Source organism: Podarcis liolepis (assembly GCF_965112155.1).
Source record: "Podarcis liolepis genome assembly, chromosome: 5".
NCBI classification, from domain to species: domain Eukaryota; kingdom Metazoa; phylum Chordata; class Lepidosauria; order Squamata; family Lacertidae; genus Podarcis; species Podarcis liolepis.
In genome coordinates, this window is record NC_139556.1 from 86297355 (window position 1) to 86310561 (window position 13207).

At 43.8% G+C, this 13207-nt stretch overlaps 1 protein-coding gene across 2 annotated transcripts in view; it reads right to left on the minus strand.

Moving 5' to 3' along the window:
- Positions 1-1134: 1134 nt before the first annotated feature.
- Positions 1135-13207, minus strand: part of SERPINI2 (serpin family I member 2) — a 50433-nt gene continuing 38360 nt past the window's right edge. For both annotated transcript variants that reach the window (XM_083504403.1, XM_083504404.1), the window contains exons 8-9: positions 9098-9187; positions 1135-1314 (exon numbers count right to left, since the gene is read on the minus strand). In XM_083504403.1, the coding sequence (XP_083360529.1) occupies positions 1238-1314; positions 9098-9187 (167 nt within the window). In that variant the 3' untranslated portion in view covers positions 1135-1237. The remainder of the gene's footprint in view (positions 1315-9097; positions 9188-13207) is intronic.

A 13207-nucleotide genomic window follows, 5' to 3' on the forward strand; every position in this document is an offset into this window, starting at 1 on the left:
TCTACCTCTGGGATCCAGGAGCATCCTGGGGAAAGAAAGATGGCAGTTGCTGCAGGTACTTCACCTGCTGCTTCCCTTCTTAGTACAGGTGTGAGCAACACTGCTTGCCCCAAATGCAACATCTGCCAGTGTGGCAGTGGATGTGCTGGAGTGTCGTCTTGCCTCTGTAGTGGACTGGACAAGAGCCAACAAGCTGAGGCTCGATCCAGATAAGACTGGGACACTATGAGTTACGTGGTTCCCTAAACCACATGGATGTCAGGTTGCCTGCTCTTGATGGGGTTACTCTCTCTGAAGGAGCAGGTATGCAACTTAAAGGATCCATGGCTGTCGCTTAAGGCTCAGGTGGTATTGGTGGAGCAGAATGTCTTCCATCAGCTTTGGCAGGTGGCCCAACTGGACAGAGATAGCCTTCTGTTGTCCATGCTCTGCTAACCCCCAGGTATAAAAAATCAAATCATGATGTTCATCCAAGCCCCATCACCCACCCTTTTGTAATCTTACTTTGGCAAGATAAACCATGGTCTTGCTAGGCAGGCCTGAGTGTCAATTATTTTCCAGGGCTTCTTCAGACACGGTCCCAGCCCAAGAAAGCTGAAGGAAAATGGACCCTGCGGTTATCAAAGACAGCGAAAAGAAAAGTTTTGTAGCATGGATTCAAAATCCACATATACTTTGTTTTCATGTTTTTTTTAAAAAAAATGCAGAAATAGTAACAGTATATTCTTTTTCAAAATCTCCTTTTTGTTTATCTCGTCATTGCCAATGGATTGAAGGATTTTGTTTTTATTTCTTACCCGCTTGCTAGCAAAGCCGAGCAGCACGTAGGCTGAAGCAATAACTGTCAAGGTGCAATCAAAACGGAAAAGCTTGCCATTTGAACATTTCCATGAGAACTTAGAAATGCTTGAGAATTGTTTTTCTCTTTTTCCTTTTATGGTTTAGATCAGAAACAATACGTTCTCTTGTATATAGCTGCTTCTTGAAGTGCACATCGTTCCTTTCAAATATCCACTTTACGAATCTTCTATAATTACCTGGAGTACTTGAGAGCATCCAAAGTACATAAAATAATTTACAGAGAAGCTAGAGACGAACAGTACATGCAGAAATGGTTTATTCAACCTTGCTATATGAGGTGCAGAGAGACTATTCAGCAGGCAACAGCATTAAAAGAAACCAGACTTCCATCTCCCCCTCAAAGCACATGTGACCCTAGTGTGATTCTTATTACTTTTTAAAGGGAGTCTCTGTCTCTTCTCTTTTGCGACTGCGTGTCAGGATTGGCCAGCTTCCCCATAAATACAATGGACCCTGAGTGGAAGGCAGAGAAAAAGTTATTCAGATGGGAACTTCCAAACAATTGCAATAATTTCATTTTCATTATGTTTATCTGGACATTTCTAACCTGACCTTCAAGCACATAGGTAGACAAACTAAGGCCCAGGGGCTGGATCCGGACCAATCACCTTCTAAATCCGGCCCATGGACAGTCAGTGTGTTTTTACACGAGTAGAATGTGTCCTTTTACAGCCATACCTTGAGTTCCAGACGCTTCAGGTTGTGTTTTTTCGGATTACGGACTTGCCAAAACCCGGAAACACCGGGTTACTTCCGGGCTTCGGGGGTCGCACATGCGCAGAAGTGCTAAATCGCGCTTTGTGCATGCACAGACGCACCGCTGCAGGTTGCGAACGTGCATCCCGCACGGATCACATTCGCACCCTGAGCATCCACTGTATTTAAAATGCATCTCTGGGTTATTTGTGGGGCATAGGAATTTGTTCTTTTTTTTTTCCAAAATATAGTCAGGTCCCCCACAAGGTCTGAGGGACAGTGGACCTGCCCCCTGCTGAAAAAGCTTGCTGACCTCTGTTCTAGTGCCTATGTGGGCACTACGCAAAACCACTTGTAACAAATAAAAATCACAGCATCTCACAATCAGTCATGAGTACTTATGCTGCACTTTTCTCAGTGGCTCCAAGCCATAGCTGTCAACCGTCCCTTATTTGACGGGAAAGTCCCTTATCCCAGCGCAGTGTCCCTTATTGAGGATGTCCCTTAAATTTCCCAGGTTTCAAAGGAAGCAGCTCCTCTCCCTCCCTCCCTGCCGGCCAGGGAGGAGGGAGGCTCCAACTGTGTTGCTTGGCTGCGTTGCTCACCCAATAAGGAGTCTAAGAACGACTGGGGGGTGGAGCTTGCATGCCTTGTGCCGATCAAATCGGCCCCGTTGCCTGGGGACTCGCCTTTGCTCAGCGCTTCCCAGCGGAGAGGTGATGGTGGTTTTCCTTGCTGCATCCCCTTTGCCGGGTTGCTGCACTGTGGGAACCACCGCTTGAGGCTTTGTTTGGCTGCTGGCTGGGCTTTCTGCCTTTGGCTCGGGGGGCTCAGAAGTCGAACATACCTATGTTCTGAAAATCCCTTATTTTGGCTGCTGATCCCTTATTTTTGAGGCTGCTGGTCCCTTATTTTCAAATCTGTAAGTTGACAGCTATGCTCCAAGCACTGGATGTTCATTGGGTTTTATCCAACAAAGTTTTCCTCAGAGTAGCTGCACTAAAATGAATGGACCTAAGTTGGCCATATGTCTATTGACTTCAATGGCTCTACTCTGAGTAAGTGTAGCACTGGACACAACCCATGGTCATTGCCACAGCCCTGAATTATTATTGGTTTGTCACAGGTGGAAGGGCTGAGACTGAGGGATAGTTGTTTGCCTGATGGTGCCTGCCTTATAATTATTATCAATATATATTTATTTACACCCAACCTCCTTCCTGATGGGATTCAAGGTGGCTTACAGATAAAAACAAAAACTGCTAAAAACAGAAAAATCAGTCATTAAAATATAATTAAACATTGATGGAATTAAAAATATATAACATCTATTTAAAACGTACAGATAATTAGAATAAAAACAGCATGGCACCAGCCCTTTGATGATGATAATAATAATAATAATAATAATAATAATAATAATAATAATAATAATAATAATAATTTATTTATATCCCGCCCTCCCCAGCCAAAGCCGGGCTCAGGGCGGCTAACAACAATAAAATAATACAACATTCTAAAATCATTTCATTATAAAATTAATTCAAATCAAATTGATGGCAACCATTGAGTTAGAGTTCTGTGAAGATTGCCAAAGGAGGAGTCAGGCTAATAATAATAAATTTTTATTTAGCAGTCAATTCCCAAAGGCCTGTTGGAACAAGAAAGTCTTCACCTGGAGGAGTGTCGCCACCCCCATCATTCTGCCCGGACGCTGAGGTCCAGCGCCGAGGGCCTTCTGGCGGTTCCCTCATTGCGAGAAGCAAAGCTACAGGGAACCAGGCAGAGGGCCTTCTCGGTAGTGGCGCCCGCCCTGTGGAACGCCCTCCCAGCAGATGTCAAAGCGATAAATAACTACCTGACATTTAGAAGACATCTTAAGGCAGCCCTGTTCAGGGAAGTTTTTAATCTGTGATATTTTACTGTATTTTGGTTTCTATGGAAGCCGCCCAGAGTGGCTGGGGAAACCCAGCCAGATGGGCGGGGTACAAATAATAAATTATTATTATTATTATTATTATTATTATTATTATTACTATTATTATTATTATTATTCACTTGCCAGCAGAAGGACAAGAAGGGAGCCAGTCTAGCTTCCCTAGGGAGAGAAGTCTGGATAGCTTGGACCTAAGCTGTGCTTTGAATTGTGCTCAGAAACAGACAGGTAGCTAGTGGAGCTGTTGTAGCAAGAGAGTCGTCTGCTCCTTATGACCAGTTCCGATCAACACTCTGGCTACAGCTCTTTGAGCAGGTCGAAGTTTCTGTGCACTTTTCAAAGGCAGATCCATGCAGAGTGCATTACTGTAATCCATATAATATTTTTTATTAATTTTCAATTACCATAATCCAATAAAAGCCAAAAGCCACTAAAAATTTGGTATCACAATACCAAATTACAATACAATGAGAAGGCCAATTACTCAAATACCAAATTAAACAATTTTGAGTGACTTCCCTTGTGCTGAATTTCAGGGTACACAGTTTTTATTTCTTCCTGCTTCCCTGATCTTGATTGATCCAATTACAACAATTCTGATCTACTGTAATCCAAACAGGGTGTAACTAAGGTGTGTGTCACTGGCACCGAAGGAGCTTTTAAGCTCTCCACCTTGTGTGCAATTAATTTGCAGGATTTCAACCAACCGACTTTCAACCATGCAAGGTTGGAATTGCACAATCAAGACATGATCATGCTTTACGGTATTTTCAGCCTTCGCCCATAAGACTGTGATCCTATGTGCAGTTACTTGGGAGCAAGTCCTTTTAGACTTAAACAGAACTTACAGCTGAGTGTGGGATTGCGGTGTAAAATAATGAAGCTATTTTCCATTTTAATCCTTCTGCGATGTTTCCTCAGCACATGTCAAAGAAATGTTTTGACATACCTGACAAAGGTGACATCTTTTGGGAGTATACAGTCAACACTAGAATATTTTTTTAAAAAAATCTTATTGTGCATTGTTTTTTAAAAATGTATTTCTATCCTGCACCAATGATTAGGCTGCAATAATGGTTTTACTCCTGATTTATTCAGGGGCTCCTCCTCTTCCTTTTCAGTTCACTTCAGCCTCAGGTTAACCCAAATAATGCAAGCAGCGTCTGAAGGAAGCTAAGGTCTTACCAGGGCCTTTTCAACACTGGCTCCGGCCTGGTGGAACGCTTTGTCTCATGAGACCAGGGCCCTGCAGGATCTGATTTCTTTCCGCAGGGCCTGTAAGACAGAGTTGTTCCGCTTGGCCTTTGGCTTGGAGCCAATTTGATTCCCTCCCCCTCTTTCTTTTTCCTTCTCATCCTGTGATGAGGCTGCATTTTAATATTTTAATCTTTCAATATTTTAATGTTGTATTTTAATCTTGTTTTTTTAAGTTGTATTTTAATCTTGTTTTTTTAAGTTGTATTCATTCAATTTGTTTTTATTATTGCTTGTTAGCCGCCCTGAGCCCGGCCTTGGCTGGGGAGGGCAGGGTACAGTGGTGCCTCGCAAGACGAAATTAATCCGTTCCGCGAGTCTCTTCGTCTTGCGGTTTTTTCGTCTTGCGAAGCATGGCTATTAGTGGCTTAGCGGCTATTAGCGGCTTAGTGGCTATTAACAGCTTAGCGGCTATTAACGGCTTAGCGGCTTAGTGGCTATTAACGGCTTAGCGGCTTTAAGAAAAAGGAAACAAACTCGCAAGACGTTTTGTCTTGCGAAGCAAGCCCATAGGGAAATTCATCTTGCGGAACAACTCAAAAAACGGAAAACTCTTTCGTCTTGTTCGTTTTTCGTCTTGAGAGGCATTCGTCTTGCGAGGTAACACTGTATAAATTATTATTATTATTATTATTATTATTATTATTATTATTATTACCTCTTAAGATCCCTAGAATTCTCTTAGGAGATATATGCCAGTAAGACAATTAAGGTATTTATCCTACAAACAGAATGCAGCTTTGAGTCCCTCCTGTGGCCCTTTCCCCTCATTAGATCGGGTGTCCTCTCTGCGCACAATATGCATGTGAAAACAGTTTGCAGTATCACAAGTTGTATAAAACACACAACGCATTTCTTCTTTTTTTCAGCTCGAATCCCCCCCTCCTTTCCTCTCCTGGCTGCTGCCAGTGTTCTATTTGTGGGGCAACTCAGAGCTGTCCAAAAAAATAAAATACCCTGGGGAGTTTGGCGCAAGACAGACCTAGAAGGATTTGTATTTATTATTGGAAGCAGTTGCCAAGGGAGACTTGAGTTTGCTCCTAGCATTAGAGGAGCAGGACCCCTACCCACCCAGGCCTTTCACAGCAGACCATTTTCGACTCACTTTATTTTATTTTCCATCTCTTTTTGTTGTCGTTGTTCAGATCTATGCAATTCTATTTGTTGTTTTGTTTTGTTTCACAAAATGTATGCACTACTTGATTGCTGTTATCCATCTCCTCAAGCTGGGCACACCCTGGCTGCAGGAATATCAGGTCTTCCCACATATGGACTCACCGATCCTTGAGCCACAGAGACTTTGCAAAGCTACTTGGCTCATGCCAGATGTTTTCTGGCTCAAGCCTCAACCTGCCCCTTGGGTCTTTTAAACCTTAAAAAGACAGTCTGCTTACAGATTAAAAGTCCTCAGAAGGAGCAGGGCTGGTGTCAAGGATGGACGCTTACTAGTCCAGATCCTTCGCTGCTTGTTGATGTGCCCTCTCTCAGTGTGCAAGCAGTAACAAGAGCAAATATATATATATATGGAGAGGCATCTTCCAGTTGCCTCAATCTCAGCTGGTATGGACTGAGAGCAGAGGACGAAGACAAGCAAATAGGCACAAGGGACCAGTGGCGTAGCGTGGCGGGTGCAGGAGGGGCTGGCAGCACCGAGCGCAACATCTGGGGGTTAGGGTTAGGGGGCGCAAATCCATGGGTTAGGGGGCACAAATTACTTGCCTTGCCCCGGGTGCTGACAACCCACGCTACGCCACTGGAAGGGACAAAGAGGAGGGGAACACATTCAGAGGGAAGGCCCACTATGGGCATCTTGCACAAAGCCCCACCCTCTCAAAAAGACACCTTGATCCAGCACTGATGTAGGAGGTTGGAAGTGCGGTGTAGTGGTTAGAGCCTCAGACCTGGGAGACCGAATCCCTGATTGGCCAGGAAGCTCACTGGCTGACATTGGTCCTGTCACTGCTTCTTAGCCCATAAGCACCCTCACAGGGTTGTTGTGAGGATAAAGTTGGAAGGGGGAGGGGCATTTACGCTACCTTGAACCCTTTGGAAGAAAGGTAGGGTATAGATAGATTGATTGGTACCTCACAGGTAGGTCATCAAGCTAAAATGCTTCTTTTGCCAGTGAGACTATCCTGCTCTCGCCACCATTTGGAGGCAACAATTTTAAATACGTTTCATTTTTACATGCCAAATTAGAATTTAGACACCACCATGATTCCCAAGGCTCTAATTACGTTGCGGCAAGGTTACCAAGAGCTTTGATAAAGCCTGTCTGCCATTGCGATGACAAATTATCAGTAATTCAATACGAAAGTTGCCGTAACAGAAAAAAATACTGATTGTGTAATTGCTAAAAATAACAGTAATTTCCCTTCTTTATTGCAGTCACTATTATTTCCTGAAAATGAGCTGCCACTCATCCTAATCCTCAATTTAAAGCAGCGGGTTACTTTGAGACAGTTTGATTTCAGCAGGGAGCATAAAACAGTAATGCAAATCCCCCAAACCCTCACACCTTACTTAAGAACAGGTTGTTAAATGTTATGGAGCCAATAAAGAATGGATTTTCTCCCCTATATTTTCCTATGGATAATGTTCCCATGGCAGCTGTCTGGCTGCAGGGGCTGTTCAGAGAACCACAGCTTCTGTTTGGGGGGGGGGGTGATATAGGGCAGGGGTGGGGAGCCTTTGGCCCTCCAAGTGTTGTTGGACTCCAGTTCCCATGAGCCCATGCCAATGGCAAGAGATGATGGGATTTTTAGTCCAGCAATGTAGGGAGCAGGTTGCCCATCCCTGATGTAGTAACTAACCCACGAATGGGCAGTTCTTAAGAAAAACCCCACCTGCAGCCAGCCCTTAAATGGAGTCAGATAATGTTGGTCCCAGGCTGGATGTGAAATCATGTCACATAAGACAGTAGGTTTTAAAAATTACTATTATTTTTATCATCATTAATATATCAGTGTTTGTGACAGATTTCAAAGAATGAGAGAACAAGTCTCTGCCCCAAGTGGTTTGCAATCTAAAAAATACACAATCAGGAAAACAGCAGAGGAGAGGGAAGGAAAGGATGGGTGGGGTGAACAGGAGGAAAAAAAATACAATTATTTCAGTGGCTCCTACTTAGGCTTAGTTACAGTGGGGTCCGGGGACAAAAGTCCTGATTGTGTAATTGCTTAAAATAACAGTGATTTCTCTTTTGCATTCAGCCACTGTTATTTCCTGAAAACGAGCTGCCCCATTTCCTAATCCTCAATTTAAAGCAGCAGGTAAATTTAGACAGTTTGGTTTTAGCCAAGATCATAAAATAGTAATGTGCATTTCTACTGCTTTTACAAGAAACAGTAATAGATATTGTAGCAGTTTAACTGCCTATTCCTCCTTACTTCCTGTAACTTCTATGACAGGATTGCCTGGAGTAGTTGATTCTGTTGGAAAAGTTGCCAATCTTGTTGGGCCTGTGGGAACATTTGCAATTTAGGGGGAACTTTTTTGGGTATTGCACACATACCCAGCCACCCAGAACACACTGCAAAACTTCATCTTGAGGACAGGACGGGACCAGGTGGGTACCAGCAAAAGCCTCCAAGGACACATGTGCACCTACAGTTGCCAGTGCCATATTGGTGTTGCCATTGCCCTAGGGTCTGGGCAAACTCCCTTACTGAGGGACTCTTCAAACCTTCTTCAAAAGCCTAAACTTGTAAAAGATGAATGCCTCAAAAATGTGTATGATAAAGGTCAAGGAGCTAGGATTTGCTGGCTGCAGCTTCCTGTCAAGTGTATATTCAGTGAGTCGCCTGGTTTGTGGCTTCATAATGTGTGAAACTGCCCTGAGCTGACTTAACCATAGTTCCACACTGGCACTGCCAATTAAACTCCTCTCTCCAGCTGGGAATGGAAACAAACAAACAAACAAACAAACAAAACTCATAGGAAAATCAGGAGGGTCAGAAAATTCATTGGTCACCTAAACCAATCCAGTTTCTATCACAACAACAGAACCTAACAGACACAATCAGGGCTCTAAATTCTGTGAGGAGCCCACCTGAGTATAATAAGAGCTATGGCCTATCTAGTCCTGTGTCCTGTACTCACAGATGAAACCTGAAAGCAGAACCTGAATACAAGAGCACTGTACAGACAAACAGACAGACCTACACACACACACACACTGATGGGCGTACATATCAGAGGAGAAGGTCTGAAAAAAGCTAATGTCTTCACCTGCTGAGAAGTGGTTTAGGACAGTGGTCTTTAACTTCCAAACCCTTACCAACCAACCCTCTAATAAGCAACAATACATTGAATCAAATGTAACAATAAATACATCGCTTATCCATTTACCTGTCGAGTTATGTCTCAGGATAAAGAGGAATGGTCGGTTTGCCACAACCTGCTTGTGGGACAGGCTCATGATTGCTGTCAAATGCATGCCTGCAATATATATTTTTACAAAGGCAAAAACAAGCACAAGGTTCAGACAAAAGGAAGTGTTTTCCAGATGAAAAGATACAGTAACAACCTAAATTATTAGCTCTGTCATGGCTACTCAAAAGTAAGCCCCTTTGAGTTCAGGTGTGCTTACTCTGTCAGTGGGTAAAGGATTGCATCCTAAAATATATAAAATCCAAAAATAACAGCAGTAACGTATAGCAACACTGAAATAGTAGCCCTAAATCCCAACAAGGAACAAGGTAAAAGATAAAGGACCCTTGGATGCTTAAGTCCAGTCAAAGGTGACTATGGGGTGCGGCGCTCATCTCGCTTTCAGGTTGAGGGAGCCGGCGTTTGTCCACAGTCAGCTTTCTGGGTCATGTGGCCAGCATGACTAAGCTGCTTCTGGCATAACGGAACACTGTGACGGAAGCCAGAGCGCACGGAAATGCCGTTTACCTTCCCACCACAGCTGTACCTATTTGTCTACTTGCACTGGCATGCTTTCGAACTGCTAGGTTGGCAGGAGCTGGGACACAACAATGGGAGCTCACCCCATTGCATGGATTCAAACCGCCGACCTTCTGATCGGCGAGCCCAAGAAGTTCAGTGGTTTAGACCACAGCACCAACGAACAGCAATAGTATAAGTCCTTAACTAACCAAATCCATGCTGACATAAAACATGAGTTAAGTTCCAGGGATCACGCCTAAAGCCAAAATCAGAGTCTTTTTTACCAGATGCCTACCCCCTTTTTAAAATTCATTTTTAATTTTTGCCAGGCACATAAAGCTGAATGCCCACAAATTAAATGTGTGTAAGTTGTGGGCTTGCTGTATGCTTTAAAGCAAGCAGAGAAGGAGCCAGGTAGAACAATCTTGGGATTATGCTCCATGGACCAGGTGCCACAACCTAGAAGTGTTTTTCTTCCCCTCTCTTTCTCTCACACACTGCCAACTTCACATCTATTGGCAGGGATGACTCCGAAACTGAACCATCCTGTGAAATTTGCACTTCTCTGAATTTTGTAATGCAAAGTCTCCAGTCAAGCAATGGGCACAAGAAGAAGAAGAAGAAGAAGAAGAAGAGTTTGGACTTGATATCCCACCTTTCACTCCCCTTAAGGAGTCTCAAAGCGGCTAACAATCTCCTTTCCCTTCCTTCCCCACAAGAAACACTCTGTGAGGTGCGTGAGGCTGAGAGACTTCAGAGAACTGTGACTAGCCCAAGGTCACCCAGCAGCTGCATGTGGAGGAGCGGAGACACGAACCCGGTTCACCAGATTACAAGTCCACCGCTCTTAACCACTACACCACACTGGCTCTCAACATGCACGTATTAGTGAAAATAAAATACAAATATGCATTGTATTAGAAGAAACTACTTGTAAAAAAATGTGCCTATTTGAGAAAATTGCATACAAAGTGTTTATATTAGGAGAGATTCACACTAAAATAGGGATAAGAATTTTTATATATAAAAAAGCAAAGTGATGCAGAAATGTGAAGACCTGAACACTAGAAAAATGAAAAATGGAAAGAAATCAAAATTGACAGTTTCAACCATCCCGAGTCTTACAGTGGAATTTTGTGCTAGAAGTAGTAGAAATCAAAGTAGGGATTTGAAGAGCCACATATCAGGGCGATGAAAAGTGAATGGCAGTGGTGTTCTGGTTAGAGATGAGAGGCACAGCAAGCAAAGGCCAGAGAGAAGAAATATCTCTGCAGTAGCCTGGGAGCATGACCTGGACTTGTAGGCAAGAGAGCACGAAGGAAGGGGTGGGTACCTGCTGTGTTGTTTTTTTCAGAAGCAGTGACGTGGCCCATACAAGAACAAGGGCAGCGTTGGAATCAAATAGCAAATCAAGGCTTTGTAGCTAATCAATAGAGAGAGTCGTGATTTTGCCCTTAAACACCAGAGAACAAATGAGAAATATAGGGCTTAAGTCATGGACTTACAAACCCAAGTGATAATTTAGGGAGGGCTATGATTTTTTATGTGTCCCATAGAATTTTACGGTGCTAGGGCTCTGTATTTTATAGATAAGGATAATTCCCGAAACATGCGTCATTTCTTATAAAACGTGAGCTGTCCAGAAAGGAAAAGAGAGCCTAAAGCAGCCTTTCTCAACTCTGGGTTTCCAAATGATGTTGGATTACAGTTCCCATCATTCCTAGCTAGGATGCCCAGTGGTCAAAGATGATGGGAAGAGATATTGTTGCCATCCGTCTGTCTGATGGAGTGTGCCTCCAGGGGTGAAGTCAAACTGTGACCTCCCCAGGGTGCAATCCTGGGCAGCGTGTATGGAGGTCCTGGGCTGCCCAGACGACAAAACCCCACTTCTCACCCCACTGGAAAGCAGAGCAATAGTCAAACAACATCTACATGGCAGCAGGTTGGGGAAGACTGGTTTAATATGGCTTGGTGAGTCAAACAAAGGACGCTTTTCAAGAATGAGAGTTCTACCAGCTGTACATAGATGCCAATACCTGGTTGGGATTCCTTTACACTAGCTCATCGCAGCCATAATTCCTGAATGCCTGCACTTCTAACATATTCTGCCCCTCTACTGAAAGCATGGGGGGTGGGGTGGAATCAGCTGCTGAGTGATGGATAAAAAGGAATGTTTCTTGAAGTGGCAGGTACTTGAAAGGCAAACAGCCAAAGTGTGTGGGAAACAGTTTTCCAAAATGCTTAAATGAATGCATAATACCATCCAATTGTCATATCTGATATGTGTGCACGTGACTCTCCAGGGTAGGAATGTAAGAGGACATCGTTTTCTGTTCGGCTATTTTTGTCACATGCCACAATGTTTCTGTTCCAGTGCTGTTCGTCTTCCACCCAAAATATGATATTCCTTACTGTTGAGAAACTGCATAATTTATGTGATTCGCATAATCAACTGTGCAATCAATTATAGAAATCAAATGTGAAAATTACAGTTACATTGCCATTATGTTATTTCACCCCATTCATTTAAATGCAAAGGAAGTGCAATGCAGATTGGGGGGGAACCATAATCAATTACATATTGTTTGTGGACTGAGTCAATTAGCTCACTCAGGACAGCATGAGACTCTTAAGGTTGTGGGTTCAAGCCCCATGTTGGGCAAAAGATTCCTGTATTGCAGGGGGCAGACCAGATGATCCCCACAGTTCCCTCCAACTCTTCAGTTCTATGATCCTATGAAAGAGACGGGACGCGGGTGGCACTGTGGGTTAAACCACAAAGCCTAGGACTTGCCGATCAGAAGGTCGGCGGTTCGCATCCCTGCAACGGGGTGAGCTCCCGTTGCTCGATCCCTGCTCCTGCCAACCTAGCAGCTCAAAAGCACGTCAAAGTGCACGTAGATAAATAGGTACCACTCCGGCGGGAAGGTAAACGGCGTTTCCGTACGCTCCTCTGGTTCGCCAGAAGCGGCTTAGTCCTGCTGGCCACATGACCTGGAAGCTATACACCCGCTCCCTCGGCCAGTAAAGCGAGATGAGTGCCGCAACCCCAGAGTCGGTCACGACTGGACCTAATGGAAAGAGACATGAATTTCAAATACCAATCACATCCACTAGATTGCTTTCCCTTCCAGGCATGGGATGAACAAATGAATGTATTGCCACTCCCTACCTGGGGGTGTTGGAGATCAAACATGGGGCCTTCTGAATGCAAAGCAGTTGCTCTGTCCCTGAGCTACAGCCTATAGAATTTGCTTAGCTAAATCATCTGCAAAGCTCCCTCCTGTCCTGTCAACCGATGGGATATTCCAGTAGAAAAAGCATAATATTTTATAACCTACTTCGCTCAGCCATCATGAACTGTAGATCAGTTTCATGGCCAAGGGGACACTGATGCCTATGTATTAACATAGCTGAATATGTCACAGATTAACAATATTCCTTATACCTTTTTAGTAAAAAAAGAAGAAGATTTCCTGTAAGAGATCAAACCACCATGTGCCATCAGTTAAGCCTCCAAAATATGACTCAGAAGAAGAGAAGCAATTGTTAAATCCTGTTAAATGC